The sequence below is a fragment of the Oryza glaberrima genome, chromosome 8 (assembly GCF_000147395.1).
Source record: "Oryza glaberrima chromosome 8, OglaRS2, whole genome shotgun sequence".
NCBI lineage: Eukaryota > Viridiplantae > Streptophyta > Magnoliopsida > Poales > Poaceae > Oryza > Oryza glaberrima.
The window spans coordinates 6,426,737-6,443,009 of NC_068333.1; the positions used below are offsets into that span (position 1 = coordinate 6,426,737).

The 16,273-nt window shown below is 40.3% G+C and overlaps 2 protein-coding genes and 1 long non-coding RNA gene across 6 annotated transcripts; 2 read left to right on the top strand and 1 right to left on the bottom strand.

Annotated features, from left to right (window-relative positions):
• Positions 1–252: 252 nt before the first annotated feature.
• Positions 253–4,722, top strand: LOC127782319 (uncharacterized). The gene is made up of 4 exons (XR_008019162.1): positions 253–422; positions 510–756; positions 835–936; positions 1,830–4,722. It is a non-coding gene; the product is annotated as an uncharacterized LOC127782319 (long non-coding RNA).
• On the bottom strand, positions 4,721–9,762 carry LOC127782318 (uncharacterized). Of its 4 annotated transcripts, none has more exons than XR_008019161.1 (3): positions 8,745–9,525; positions 5,537–7,301; positions 4,721–5,192 (listed from the first exon to the last, which is right to left on the bottom strand). XR_008019161.1 is itself a non-coding variant. In XM_052309476.1 (3 exons), the coding sequence occupies exons 2-3, from the start codon at positions 8,761–8,763 to the stop codon at positions 5,704–5,706; spliced, it is 1,617 nt and encodes a 538-aa protein (XP_052165436.1). In that variant the 5' UTR covers positions 8,764–8,804; positions 9,547–9,762; the 3' UTR covers positions 5,301–5,703. The 4 variants fall into 4 exon arrangements, 3 of the variants coding, with proteins under 3 accessions (XP_052165436.1, XP_052165437.1, XP_052165435.1); XM_052309476.1 differs by lacking the exon at positions 4,721–5,192 and adding an exon at positions 9,547–9,762 and having other exon boundaries at positions 5,301–7,301; positions 8,745–8,804; XM_052309477.1 differs by lacking the exons at positions 4,721–5,192; positions 8,745–9,525 and adding an exon at positions 9,547–9,761 and having other exon boundaries at positions 5,301–7,301.
• Positions 9,763–13,924: 4,162 nt separating this feature from the next.
• On the top strand, positions 13,925–15,524 carry LOC127782669 (uncharacterized). Its single transcript, XM_052309937.1, has one exon. The coding sequence runs from the start codon at positions 14,103–14,105 to the stop codon at positions 14,346–14,348; it is 246 nt and encodes an 81-aa protein (XP_052165897.1). The 5' UTR covers positions 13,925–14,102; the 3' UTR covers positions 14,349–15,524.
• The last annotated feature ends 749 nt before the right edge of the window (positions 15,525–16,273 follow it).

A 16,273-nucleotide genomic window follows, 5' to 3' on the forward strand; every position in this document is an offset into this window, starting at 1 on the left:
GTCACTAGCTCTAACTTTGCCTGGAACTAATTTTAAACTGAACCCAAAGTTGAAATTCCACCTCTGTTCTAGACTTGGCCAAAACCTAGATCTCCTCTCCTTGTCTCTCACTAGTCGCTGCCATGTGGGCCAGGGCTGCATGGCGGGACCCCATTGTCAGCCTCACATTCCTCTCCACACGGGCCCACTGTAGAACTCGCGCGCCACGCGTGTGAGCACGCGTCGAGCACGGGAGAGGGCGAGCTCCTCCTCTCCATCTCCGCCGGCGACCGTACTTAACCCGATCGGCCGACCAACTTTCTCTCCCTCTCGCCCTTGTCTCGTTTCGCGGAAGAACCGAGGTACCCCACCTTGGATTCGCTGGGAACGGAGGCGCCATCTCCGACGCCGGCGAGAGAAGTCCTCGACTCCGTCGCAATCCGGTGAGCCCCATTTTCGTTCAATATGCGCTCTGTAATCCCCTCTCAATGCCGTCTCTAACACCACCAAGAACGCCTCATTTGGTGCAGCCAATCTTCGGGAACGCGACCGCGTCAACTCGGAACACCGTCGCGCTCTGGACGCCGCTGCTTCGCCTTTGCTCGTCGCCCGGCTTCCACAGTTCGTGACAAGCTGAGCCACTTCGCCACGAGTTTCATCAACCCCTGTAGATCAAGAATCCCGAAGGAATCGACGCAAGGTGGACCACGGTGGGAGATCCTCTTCTTCTTCCCCAACTCCGGCCGCCGACGCCATTCCTTTCTTTCTCCTTCTCTGGTGAGCTTCGGCGCAATATTTTTCGCCTAGGGCTACCTTGTGCTGATCTAAACAGAAGCATGCATCCTCTCTTTGCAGTAGAAGCCTGGGGGTACACCGTCGATGACGACCGTAGCAGCCGCGCCGTCGCCGAACCAGTACACCGTCGCCAAGACTTCGCCGAGCCGCATTTTCTGCTTGGTGAGCCTCCTACTAGTCCCTAGAGTCCTTACCAAACGCATGCACGATTAGATCGAGCCTCAAAACTCACATGCATGTGCAAGCCGAGCTTAGCCGCCGCTTCTAATACCCTATCAGCCGCTATAGAACACCAAAACTTGCAAGAAAGCCACCAATAGGTTCGCACAGTTGTTCTCTATACTTTTTGTTTTGGGAGCTTGAGCTGAATCGCCGCTGTTCGCCGCTGGTGATACTGTGAAGCTCGCGGCTGTGCTGCTGCTCTGTTCTGTCCAGAGCAAGGGCATGGCTTTTGAAATTTAAAGACTCCCAGGAATGTATTAGCAACTCGAGCAGTCACTTACATATGGGGTCGTGCACTAATCTGTAAATAACATAAAAATCAAGTCCCTTTTTGAATAAAATCCTGGAACTCGTGCTAGGGGCTGCGGGATCTATTTCCCGAAAATCCAGGGGCTTATGCGCAAAATGTTACTCGCTGACTGGTGGACCCAAGAGAAAAATGATTTGAGAAAATTGGAGAAAATGCAAAACTAGTTTCCTATCAACTGAAAAATGACAGAACTTTAGAAATTTGTAGAAAATTCATCCTAACTCTAAAAATTGTAAACTAAATATTGTTTGAATCATATTTTCATGCTCTGCATCATAAAAATGTTTAACTTAGCAGAATCATAAAGATTTATGTCTCAAAAATCCGAAATGCATTTAGGACCTAATTAACATGTAAACACTTTAAAAATCTGTAACTTTGAATGTAAACTGTTAGATTGAATTTTCTTTCACTGAAAATCAAATTAACACAGAGCACACCAACTCCATAAAAAGCATTCATTTTAGAGCATGTTGGATTTTTATGTATGTTTTACTTTTGATTTTTGCATATGTATGTTAAGACGATTCGCAGCCGAGTCTCGAGGAGGCCTACTTTGTAGCTGAGCAAGGAGTGGAAGAGCAAGGCAAGCCCACCTCCCCTCTTTGATCACATTGAACCTATGATTTGGAGGTTTTTTTTTTTGAAAGTTTGCAAAATATGCATGTCCATTGTCCACTAATCCATTAAAATCTTGTAAAATTTGTTAGATCAACTCCTTAACTTGCATTATCACCTGAACTCCACAAAAGACCTTAACCATTATTCCAAACCTTAGGAACAATCCATTGTGTCATATTAAGAATGATGTTTGAGGTCACAAGTCTATAAAAATGCTTAGCCATGCTTAGTGATGAGTTTACTTACCATTTGGGGCTCAATTACATATATAAAATGAATTCTTTTATGATCTGGATTAAAATGATAAAATGTGATATTTGTTAAATAAAATGTTGGAAAAATATGGATTTTAGGTTTGGGCCTCATGTGGTACACATACGGTGTTTAGTTGTGTGCCGATAGAGCGAGAGTGTGCCCAAACCGATCTAAGGACTTCACTCAGCATCAGTTCATTTCGTATACAGTACAACCACACGTGCTAGTATGGGATAGCCCAAGCTTAGTAAATTATTTGTGGTTTAGCCTTACATTCTGGTAGGCCGGTGTGTATGAGTTCGTATAATTCAGAGGAGCTTCCTATTTACCCCGAAGTGGTAGTTTAGGTGACTATGCGTGTCCAATACAACGGTATTGTGCCACGTGGTGGGTTCCCGTTGTGTCCGTCACCACGGCGTTAAGTTTAAGGCGTGGGCCCGCCACTTAACGGTTCTAGGTCATATATCGAGTATGGCTTAGGATGGAGTAACACGTATCGTGCTGGTGTAAGGCTAAATCATGAATCTTGGAAGGGCTTTGTTGTGAGTAATAAATCGTGTACTTATGTATCGCGTGCCATGCTTTTGCATGATTATTATTTCGCATCATGTGGATAAAGTGTACGTACTCTGCAGAGTTAAAATTAATCGATTAGCCGTGCTCACGGTCAAGAGCGGCGTGTGAATATGTCATGAGTATAGACATGTGTTTTATTCTTCTAAAGCTGAATTTGAACTTCAAAATGTGATGTGATTTGTAGATTATATCCTTGCTTCCATGGAAGGCAATAAGGAGCTATGTTATATGTGTTTAACATCTATTTTGATGCCCATTTGCTAAATGTATGCTTGCTGAAATTCAATTGAAAATAAATCTGAAATTTGAAATGCTCTTTGCAAACTAAATTTGCTTTATGCTAAAATTATCCCATGTTATCTTTACTTTGAATATGCCATGCATGTAGAGTACTAGGCTTGCTTGGTGCTTGCCAGTACAATTTATTTGTATTTATTTGTGCTGACTCTTGCTTGTATTGTTGTACTTGTATTGTTGTATTGTTGTATGTTTAGAATTGGTTGCAGGTGAGATCACTCCTGAGGAGGATGATTTTGATGGGGAAGTTTCTTTCTTCTAGGATGGTTCTTACTTGGGTTTACCCTAATCGGTTGCATGAAAGATCATTTGGGTAGAAGATGCTTCCGCGAACCTAACTATTCGGCCAATTATGTATCTAAGTTATAAGTTGTTCGAACCTAACCTAGAATCTAGAACTTAGAACTCCCTAAGTTGAGATATCATGTACTTGGATGAAAGTGTTTAATGTGTTCCTTTTGTTAGGGACATATTAAACATGAGTATGAGTTAAAGATATTTGAGATATTGTAGATCTTTAGCCAATTTTGTCAAGTCTTCTGATTGTGTAACACATCTGGTCGCCGTCTTCGAGTGGTTTGACGGGCACATCTCAGGTTGAAGTTGACTGGCAGGCCAAAGGCCCAACTATGTCTCACATATCTTTCTCTTGGAGCGTCGAATGTCTTAATATGTTTGATGGGATTCGGAGTGCTTCCGACAGTAACTAGGTCTAGTGTAGTTACATTGTAATTACATTGTATCTAGGATGTAAGTAGAGTATAACAAAATGTAACTCACTTAACTTTTCAAAAACATGTGGCAGATTGATTGGCTAGCACGTACGTCTTCCAGGATGGAGACCCGAGGTTCGAGCCCCTGCAAGCACACGTACATATTTTTTTTCCCAAGTCTCGCGCGGATCACACGGCCAGAAAATCAAAAGTTTTCGGCCTCCAAAACTGTCGACATCTAGCTATCAAAACCGATTATATTTTGTGTACATATTATGCAACTTAATTTTCCGTAGTAACACGGTGGGATATTCATCTAGTTTCTTATACGATTTCTTCTATGTTTCCAAAAGCGAACGAACATGAAACCAACTTAAATACTTAAATATGGATTTGTATTTTCAAAAGTGAACAAACTTAAAAACCGACTCATACACGAATGACGTATTAAAATACCGGCAAAACTAAATTTGAAACATAAGTCAAATTATTTTTAATACTGTAAATTACCTATATTTACATAGTAATAATTACACCGTATATTTCTAAACTTTGTAAATTTTTCAATACACAATGGATAAGAGAATTAAAATTAAAAGTAATTCTGGAAGAGGAGATAGAAGCACACTTACATATAGAAGACATAAATCACATACAGAAAAATTAATAGAAATTATGTGAAAAAAATATGGCGTCATAATTTGAGCACTCCCATTAAGAAAATCCAATATTTTAAATACTGGCATATACGGATTATCTGATACTAGCTGTTAAATTAACCCAATTTTGTTGGGCTTGTGCCAACTTCTAAAGACCGATACTTGTTAGCTGCTTGGCTAGTGTTGCTGCTGTGGGGAAATATCAAGTAAAAACCATCAAATAAATGAAAATTCATGAAAATTGTATCTAAAAGTTCTAAAAAGTTACTTTTGATAGGTATAGGCATGAAATAGATTTCTGAGAATGTGAGGAACACCTAAACTCTAATTGACTTGCCACCAGCACATACATGTACATGAATGATGACAGAATCTCGAAGATATACATACAACATCAGTGTCGTAATTTAAAGATTTGTACAATCAATGAAAATTTGACAACACGCACAGGTCAAGACAATCCAACTGTTTATGGAATATGGACAAGTATGCTCCAGAAATACAGAGATATAATACTAGCTGCAAAAGTGAGATTGCCTAGTGCATTAGATTTCTATTATATCACATATCCAATTCATATTGTAAAGAATAATGATGTTTCTTTTACTTTATGACAAGAAAGCACGCACATTAGAAAATGTCTGGGAAAGTATGCACACAAATATGTCTGCATAAATTAGTTTATAGAAGATCAAGGGTGGAGACTCCTGTGGAGAACACCTGTACCAACTCCTGTGGAGACTGAAGAACACCCAATTCATATAACTGCAAAGTGACACAAGTGATTTCTTGCTACATCAGAGTTCAGATTTTGCTCTATGCAACTACCAGGTAACTGGCAAATGGTTAACATTGGTTTCTTTCACAGCTATCTTTCTGCAAAGATCAACAACCATCTATCTGTGTAGATTAGCATAATGATAAATTATTACAAGCATTTTCTGTGCTCCCACACTTACGGAACCGACATGATTAAAAAACAAACGCCGGCCCAGTGCTTGAACATTCTTAGTAAGGAAACCAAATCTAGAATACTGATGTTACTGAACTACTGACATTTGGACAACAGAAGCCCTAAATTACTGATGTAGTGAACCATGAGGAATTACCTTTTGCTGGCTTGATCCCTTTCGTCATTCCACAACATCTTTTACCTTCTCAACACCTTCAGAACACTGAATTCGGATGGGGCGTACAGTGGCATGGAAGGAGTGTTTCTGGAGCATACTTGTCCATCTAAATAACTGAAGTGACTGACATTTGGACAACAGAAGGCTTAACTGCGATAATTGGCTATAAGGTACTTCCTTTTGCTGGTCTGATCCTCACACAGTTCCACAACATCTTTTACCTTCTCAACTAGCTCCTCCAGACCATCGACACCAAAGCTCTCATAGATAAGAGTCTTCTTGTACCGTTGTTCATAGAGAGACTTGAAATTGCCCAGTGGAACAGGGCAAGAGTAACAGACAAGAAGCTCCTGAATCTCCTGTCTGAAATTGTCTAGATGGCTATCGAAGGCATATGCTCCATCTACATCTGGGTTAATGTTCCGTTCATCCTCTGAGAAATCATCTGATGAGCTGCCCAACTGCTGACCTGTTCCTATAGTGCTTTCATCAAGAATAGAACCACCTCTATTTTCCTTTTTCAAAATAATTGGTGTGGTTGAATATTTCTTCAGGTTATTATCACCAGAATTTCGAAGGCAAATCACCTTTCTATGACCCTTCCCTATGACCACAAAAGAGTCAGCAAGCTTTTCAAAGAGATGAATAAGTTTAACAGCTCCATATTCTGATACATAGAGGTGTCTTCCAAAGAGTTTTAGATATTCTGAAGGAACACGGACAAGTGGAACAGATCCACCTGATAACTCAAACAACCGCAGCAATTGGCCCTTCAAACCTTGAAGATCACCAGGACGAACCCACCATGACCGCTCATCTGGCAAACCTTGGTCTACATCTGGACCTTCATTCAAACTACATGCTAAATTATGTGACCTTGATGATGTGCCACAGTTCCCATCTGTAACTGTATAGAAAGCTTTGGATGGTTCTCTAGTGGTTTGAGAAGAGTTATAGCAATACATCTGGTTGCTGGTAGTTCTACCACTGCATTCATTTCTTGAAGTTCCCATGTAGACAATGGCCTCCTCTTCATTCTGCGTGTCAGGGAACGACCCAAAATTCCCACCATGTTGATATCCTGGAGGATCGGCAAAGCGGCGCCCTATGGATCTAGGGGCCACAATACCTTCACCACGAGCAAGACTAGGCCAGTCCCAGACGAAACTCCCAGCACTGCTCAATGCTGAAGATACAGTAACTGAGGATGGAATGGCCAGGACAATAGTGTATCCACGCTGACCAAGTATATGCAATGCAGGAGCAAAGTCCACGTCACCAGATATAAGCATAATGGATGATGGTGGACGATTGTCCAATGCAAATAGAAACATATCAACCAGTATAGCCTTATCAGCAGCATCTTTCCTTCCATTTGGAACATCAACAAGTTTGACTCCAGTTCTTTGACATCCCTCTCTGAGTCTTCTTGGGAAGGCATTGAAATCACCGTATGCAGAGAGCATTGTCACAGCACCCTTAACAACAGGATGTAGCCGTAATGCCATCCGGACATTTCCAGCAACATCTTCTGGTCGTACATCACTTGGAACAGGGCAGTTCTCAATATCCCAAAAGATAGCCACTGGACCAAGAACTGAAACTGACTGGTTATTTGCTTGAGAATGCTCCATATTCGAAGTGATAGCTAACATCATGCTTGGGTCTGATTCTGAAGCCATAGATTTTGGTGAGGGTGAAGCGACACGGCTAGCCATTGCTTTATCTTCAAAAGACATGTTATCTACATAGCAGAAGGAAGATAAAGATTAAGCAAAAGCCAAATTGAGAGATTTTAGGAAATGCAAACATATGATGTCTTCAAATCACATGTAATACATACAGAGTATGTACTTTCCTGCTCCTTAAACATGTGAATCTAGCTTTCAAATTTTATTCCTGAATACAAGTCATTTTACAATGTCGAGATAACTCCGTGTTGTTTCTCCTTTGTAATTTGTATATGCCTCTCATTCATTATCCGTATCTAAGATCAAATTAATTTAGCATAATATCTAAGAGGAATAAGTAACAACTGAAGGGGAGCATATAGCTTGTTTTCCTATGCATGCCTAGATTACAGCACAAAGTCCAAGAAAGACATCAATTTGGGTATGGACAGAGTAACCAATAGCATATTTGAGCTGTTGTCACGGTGTTCCCCTAGCTGTTCCTATAAGCAGTCCAAGCAAATGATTCATCCTATCAAATTCAGATAGGATATTCAAAGCCTTAGATGCCATAATTCAGATATTATTTCCTGCTTCTAAGAAAGATACAAAGTTACAGGGATATTAACAGGATTTCATGGCTACACCTAAATGCAAGTGTCTAACATAGTAACATAGTAGCAGCTGCATTTCTAAAAGATGCCTGGAGGCGCTCAGTTTTCTTATTCCCACTGGGCACAGATGTCATCTTGTCATAACACATAAGATGGATTGCTCTTCTCTCTTGTAGAAAAGGAAATATGTGATGGAATACATCTTCTTGGGTATGGCTGCACAATGCTCACTGGGGGCATGACACAACACAGTACACAAAAATTAGGTCTACTAGTTCCAAGAAATTAGACATGGCTGGCATGTGGGACCTATTGCTATCAAGTTTTACAGCAAAGAACCATAACATCATCATCCACCCATGTTCATAACAACTAAAGCCATCTGACTAGGCAGCTTAAAGGATTGAAAAGGGGTGCAACATAAACATGATGCACTAGTAATGGTCCAGTACTAGTGAGTTAATGACAAATAAACACAATGCAAGGTGCATAAGATAAGAGAAATGTCATGAACAGCAGAAAGCAAAGTGCATAGAAAGTTAGGAACAATCCTGCAATGGCATATTTTTGGAAAAGAAGATCAAGTACATTTATGTGTATTATTTTGTTCTTTGGTTAATTTTTTTAAAAAAGAATTAAAATACATACTCATTTGACAAATATTGCATTTTTTTAACAAAAGGAAAGCGACCTTTCAGTATAAGGTAAATAGGACAATGAGTAATAAGCTAATATGTGCACTAACTTCAAGAAAGAACTAGCCTGTGAGAAGGAAAAGAACTTCACATTAAGATATCAAAGATTACTATCATCAAGCAAGATACCCACATTCAAATATATTATAGAACACAGTGGGTGAACATAGTAACGAAGTTCCACGATACAGCAAAAAATGGTGCTTACATTCTTCCCAGCAGCACATCGTGAGACACCCAGGAGCGCTCAACACCCCAAGACCTCTATCTAGCTCATGTATAGCAGAAGTAAGCTCAAAATTAAAACAATAAAAGGATAATATCCCATGATCCTACAACTTTCTAGGAATGTTAATGCACATACTAGACTAGTAAAAACGGGAAGGAAATACGCCGTAACCAATTTTTTCGATCACATAACTGATTACTTCAGATAACATGCAGGCACACAATAAATTATCATCAGGAATACAACCACATGCCTTAACCTTCTAGTGGAACAAACAAGGCAGTTTTTATCCAACATGAGCCGCTTCCTAAATCCTAAGCCCAAAAATTGAGTGAAGTCCATTAATAATTAACTAGGCGCTCTTGTGTTTCTCATGGCAGACGCGGATCGATCAAATAATCTCATCTGGAAACAAACTTCCTAGGAATGACAACACTAACTGCGAACGCAATCAACGATCCAAGAACGCAAGCAGACCGAAGTACTGGTCGCAAGAGCGGATCAGACAGGTTAAGGCCGAACCCGAGAAGAAATTTCTAGCAAACAAGCCGCTACTGGCACTCCACCACGCATCAATTGGACTCAGAGCGATTTGTATTAGCGAAATAAAACAAGAACAACAATTCCCTCAAAAGCTTCAACCCAAGAACGCTAGGGTTCTTTTCTTCCACCACCACATACGAAGAAAAGAATCCAATAACACCCCCTATCCTACAGGCGGCGGCGGCGGCGGCCGGCTCAGCAGCGCGGCGGCAGAGGAGGATATAGGAGAGAAGAGTACCTCCGATTGATTCGACCAAGGATGGAGGGATCGGTGAGACGGGACGAGCGGCAGCGGTGGGAAGGCGATGGTGTCTGGGGCGGGGGGGAGGCCGGTCGATCGGATGCTCCGGCCGGTGTGGACGGGCGGGCGGGCGGGGGGAGAGATCGCCGGCGTTGGTCGCCGGCGGCGAGCGGAGGGCGGTGTCGTTAGTGGGCGAAGTGGATGAGGTCGGCGTTTGGCCGGTGGTGGTGGTGGAGACGTGATGAGAGGAAAAAGATCGGCGAGAATGTTGGGAGGTGAATTGGACTTTTGGTTGGGCCCACCGACGTTTCCCAGTTGAATTGGGTGGGCCCACGGAGCAGTGAGACGAAGAGAGAGCCCTAGTGGGCTTTCCTATTTCAGCCCGTGCGGATTTCTTAGTCTGGGCAGGCTTTCCTCTCCCGGCCCATCGCGGTTTCTTGGGAAGTAATGCGTGTCAGTTTGTTATTAACATACTAATTAATATTAATTGAGCTTTAATTATTACCATCTTGAAAAATATATTTATAAGATATTTAAGAGTAAGTTTCATATAAAAGGCTTTCACATAGAACACATTGTTTTAGTAGTTTAAAAAACATGCCACGAATATCTAAATTTTTATCCAACTTTTATTGGAGGAAATAATCGGGAGTTTTGCTGCTAACGCTGTCGAGTACCACGATTTGAGAGTATGGACGGAAGGTCTGCTTTGAGATTAGGACTAGACACGTGTCATTAAGAATGCAACGTCCTTCGTGATCGCGTAGTACTTCAGTCTTACCAAATTTTCTTCTGGTAGGGTGTGCCCCCTCCTACCACTACATGTACTACTTCCTCCGTCCCAAAAAAAAAAAGACAAACCCTGGTTTTCGTGTCCAACGTTTGACTGTCCGTCTTATTTAAAAAAAATATAAAAAAAAATTAAAAAGATAAGTCATGCATAAAGTATTAATCATGTTTTATTATCTAACAACAACTAAAATACTAATTATAAAAAAATTTCATATAAAACGAACAGTCAAATATTGGCACGGGAACACACAGTTTGACTTTTTTGGGACGGATGGAGTAGATCGCTTCCTAGGCCAGCCACGTGGCCGAGTGAGACTAGGCACTGCAAGGGTCAGGTATGGTAGCAAGTGCATGCCAGGCCCACTGTCCTGACAGCTGGGGGCCCATATGTCAGGCGGTCCGAACGATGGGCCGGCCCACCAAACCAAACCAATCCACTGCGGCGTCTCGAGCTGATAAAGGAAAACTCCATATGAATATGAGTAGTAGTACTACAGTACAGTGTGCTAGGCGACGCAGCTTTGGAGCAGCGGGCAACGTGGTACGGCCACATGGCTATATATAGCAGTATCAGCTCTAGCCCCAGAGAGGACCAAGCTAGCTACTGCCCTATATATGATTTCTTTTTTACACTGTCTTGGATCCACTATTAAGGCCTTGCTTAGGTGGAGAAAAATTTTAGGTTTACTTATCACTTTAGATATAAAGATATAATTTGAAGTATTAAATGTAGTATAATAATAAAACTAATTATAAATTATGTCAGGAAACTGCGAGACGAATTTATTAAGCCTAACTAATCTATCATTAGCAAATTTGTAATGTAGCACCACATTGTCAAATCATGGCGCAATTAGACACACAGTCTCGTAATTTACACGCTAACTGTGTAATTTGTTTTTTTCCATATTTAATACTCTATGTCTAAACATTCAATATGATAGGTGAAAAGTTTTTATTTTTGGGAACTAAACAGGGCTGATCACTGATGCACTATCATCACATATTCACATCCGTGGCATGAATGAGTGAGTGAACGTTTGATTAACTTTTTTTTCATTTACATGAAAAACGCACACCACACACATGCACATGTACGTCAGTACATGCTCGAATGTGCACTCTTCTGATATTATAGTTAAAATTGAGTTTTTTCTCTTTTATATTTGAGAAGATCGAAACAGAGTATCCGACAACAACGAGATGGTTATGTTTATACTTGGCAATCCTAAGACCCTATTATAGAAACGATTTTTCTGTACGAGAACCCTAATAGGTTATAAACGGACGGTAACTGCACGCGCATGTAAAAGGTGACCTTCGTTTTTGTATATAGCTTCTCAAGAGACCTGTATACAAAAATATATTTTCACATACATCCCAAACAAAAACAAGCTTACTTTTGTAAGCGGACCTCTTAAACAGTTACATGTGAAAATGCATTTTTTCATGCAAGTCTCTAAGAGTCTTTTAAGGGGTAGGGTTTACGTGTATGTGTTATAAACAAAAGATAAGTGTGTGCGTAACATATGTATATAATCATTTACATTTGTAATGTATGTTTCGTGAAAAATAAAGAGAGAGAATAAAAAAAACCGTTCTTCATTTCTTTAGTTGCAAGGTTTTCTTTGTCAAATTAATTGTAATTGTTATCAGGAGAACAAACTGAGACGGGTTAGATCGTCTATGACACATTAGATATTTGGACACTAATTATAAATATTAAACGTAGACTATTAATAAAATCCATCCATAATCTTGGACTAATTCGCGAGACGAATCTATTGAGCCTAATCAATCCATTATTAGCTTATGTGATGCTATAATAAACATTCTCTAATTATGAATTAATTAGGCTTAAAAAATTATCTCGCAAATTAGTTTCTATTTATGTAATTAGTTTTGTAAGTAGTCTATATTTAATACTCTAAATTAGTGTCTAAATACAGATATTAAAATTAAGTAACTGATCCAAACACCACCATCCTCGTGTCTGAGAGTTCCCAATCGACAACAAGCAGATCAAGACAAGGAAGTTGTCAGATTTGATCGGTGAAACGAGAGGGGAAGGTGACGTGTATTTTTTTTAAACATCTATTGGGATTAACAGCTAATTAAGAAAATAGGTCGTGTCAAAGAAAATCTGTTAAAGATATCCAGTTAATTAATCAACCGTCATGGTTTATTTAACCTGATTGCTCGAAAGAGACGTTCAGTTGTTTGTTGAGAGAAACGAAGACTTTCCGAAACCAATTGGTGGTTGAAATAATCCACGCTAGCTCGTCCATAATAAGGAACTTGTAATAACATATAATTACTGATCTAGATGAAATGAGTAAGCAAGATCATGCATGTCCGTACAAGCGGTTTTCTACTCTCTCCGTCAAAAAAAAAAAAAAGTCTAATCATGGGGCGAGTACAAGTGTGCATCTATAGTAGAGAGTTGAGTATGTTTTATACAGTATCATCTACAAATTAAAAAAAAAGGTATTTAACACCTTTACTTAAGCGCCCCGTATGAAAAAAAAAAAGCTAAGTAATACATACTCATCCTTTTGGCATAGATAATGACAGTTTAAAATGTGTAATATGATATACATATAAAACCTAATGTAATAACACTTGTGATGATAAAACAAACATATATAAATTAATAACAAAATACTATATGTATGAAAATGCGGCAATCAGCAAAATATATGGTGTATATATGTCTATATGTATCTCGGCTGTGTACATCCTGTTTATACATGTATAGGCCAAGGTTTTAATCTATTTTCTTAAGAAAAGAATGTCTACATTTAGCTAGTAAACCAAAATACCTGCAAGTACATTATTTGAGCGCAGAGGACCACTAAACCTAAACGACTAAACAAACCTCCCTATAAAGTGCATAAAACTTCCTCATATAGCATCCCGAAACTAAAAACAGATAATCACCACCACCAATGTGGACCCACCCATTTTTGTGGATAAATCATACACCTGGACTCCAGTCATTGCACCGAAATCAAACCAAAAAATAAAAGATTAGAGTAGCTCGCAACTACATGCACACACATATGTACACATTGCCATGCCTATGCATTTGTAACAGAATTTAGAGGAGAACATGACCGAATAATTTTGTAGGGTTCAGTTTTGGGACTTGCTAAAAAACTGCAGTAAGTTTTTTGTGTGAAAAACTTCCAAATGTAACTATACTAATTGTCTTTTAACTAGATTTTATAGTATATTCAATATTAGATTGCATATTTTGAGACAAATAGAGTAACTTTTATAAAACTATTTAGAAGTTATATATATGTGTTTCTAATACTTAAATGTAAGTTATATAAAAATTAAATACAATTATTTACAATGTAATTACACTACATTTATTCTGTAGTTATATTTAAAAGTTTTTTTAAAAAAACCTACATGCATCGATCGGTGGTTAGGTTTTCAAGACAAGGTTGTATTTTCTTTTTTTTTTTAAATTTAAGGGAATGTTGAAAAAGATGATGACTTCGACTTTTAAAGTAGTAGAGATAAGTCGGAGTTATTGTACTTTTACAAATTACAACTCGCTTTGCCTTCTTATATATCCCTACTACTACTACAGCATCATCTACTACACACATGACACATTCCCATCTTTCCAATGTCCACTTCCATCCCTCTCATCTAGCAAGCCGCTGCCACTTCAAATAGGTAGGTAGATAGTGAGAGATCGAGAGAGAGAGAGAGGATTGCATTGAGAGCTAGCAAGCAAAAGGGCAATGGCGATGGTGGAGGCGGCGAGGAGGGCGATGGGGTGGTGCGGGGCGGAGGAGGAGAGGGAGACGGCGTCGCGGAAGGCGCCGGGGGCGTGCCCGCGGTGCGGCGGCGCGGTGGTGGCCACCGACGTGGAGAGCTCCCGGCGGATCCTGTGCCTCCCGCTCTGCCTCCGCAACAAGAAGAAGTTCTCCTGCTCCCGCTGCCGCCGCGCCCTCGTCGCCATCGTCTCCTCCTCCGCCGCCGCCTAGCTAATTAAACCCCTGTAGCTAATTAGTTAGTTAATTGACCCACACTAGCTAGGTAGCTACATGATCGAGTTAGTAGCTTCTGCTCTGCTGTTGTTTCATTGATTAGCTAGTTAGCTTGGTTGTGCGTGACTAATCTGGTTATTACTAGCTGATTAATTGCTTACTACTTGTTCTGCTCATCTTTGTTTAGTTTGAGTAAGTTGAGCCAGCTGTTAGATCGAGTTTATAGCTAAGCTAGGTGGCAAAGCAGGGTAAGTTTTGCGTCCTTCAGAGTCTGAACTGGAATGTCGTTTTAATTTCCTCCTCCTGCACTTCTGAATTTCTTTGCTTTTTGATTTTCTCCTCGTGTTCGTCTCTTCTTCATTCACGTTTGACGAGTAATGCAATGCTATCTCGTTGTCTACTAAACACGCAATGCTCTTGCGGTCTTGCCTGTCTTGAAAAAAAAATGCCCGTCTCTGACGTGGTTAACTTTTAAGTATTTGTTCTATTTAAAAAATTAGTGTAAATAAGTAAAAGATATATGTAAAAGTATCTTTATTGACAAAATAAATTATCAAACATCATTTCTAAAGGTGGACAGTAGCGAGAGTAGTGAGAGAGACAGGGATGCAAGCAGGGCGGGTAAACGGGTTTTTTTTATCCCGCTTATCCCACTTATAATTTATTTTTTCTTCTAATTTTATATTACCACACGAAAAATATACTAGCAAGCGGGTTTTTATGTGGGAACTACCCACTTGCATCCCTAGAGAGAGGGGGGGATTGAAAATCTCCTCCCACACGCCTAGCTAGCTTAATTACTTAACCACACATATGATCAGTAGCTCTCTGCTTATTGTTTAATTAATTACTACTTTAGTTAGCTAGCTAGCTTGTGCGTGATTCATGCGGTCGTTAGTTAACTGGTTAATTACCTGCTCTGCTGATCTTGGTTACAGTAACTAATTACTGTTGAGTTGATCAAGTTTAGCTAGCTAGGTACTAGCAAGCATGGTAAGTTTAATTTGCGTCCTTCAAATTAGTCTATGAATCTGGAGTTCATTTGAGTTTGAATACTCCCTTCATTTTTTTTTAAAAAAAAAGCCAACATAGCACTAGAAAGTGACACATCCTCTATTTTAGATTCGTCTTTCTAGAATGTGTCACATTTTAATAAAGGTTGATTATTTTTTATGGAGGGAGTACGTTGCTTACTGGAATGTTGTTTTCATCCTTCCTGTACTTGTTAATTTTATTCCTTCTAGTTTTCGTTGTACGTGTGTTCTCTTTCTTCCTTCACGTACGTTTCGAGTAAATGCTATCTCCTCGTCGTCTACTAAGGCCTAATTTAGTTTCCAATTTTTCTTCAAATTTTTAACTTCTCCATCACATCAAAACTTTCCTACACACATAAACTTCCAACTTTTCTGTCACATCATTCTAATTTCAACCAAACTTTCAATTTTAGCGTGAACTCACTACTAGAGGATTGATTTTTCTGCACGCGGTCCCCTTTTGTTTCCATGCGGATCGTAAGTGGAACCGCACGGAAAAATAGGGGACCGGGTATCGGACTGTCGCCCACAGAGGAAAATCTTTCCCGTGCGGTCCTCCTAAATGAACCGCACAGAAAAATAAACCGATTTTTCCGTGCAGGCCTATTAAGAGAACCGCACGCAAAAGTAATCATCCCTCCTTTCCCTCCTACCCACTTCAAAATTTTCCTTTTTCCACGCCTCGGTCCCATCCCTCTCCTTTATTCTCTCGGTGCTCTCTCTCCTATCCTCTCCTCACGCGCGCCCCTCCTATCCTCTCCTCAACTCCTCTCTCCTCTCCTCCCGCGGCGGATATAGGTGAGGGTGGCGGCCCGCGGCGACGGCGACGGTGGCTGCCCATGGCGAAGGCGACGACGACGGCGAGGGCGGCGGTCCGCGGCGGCTGCC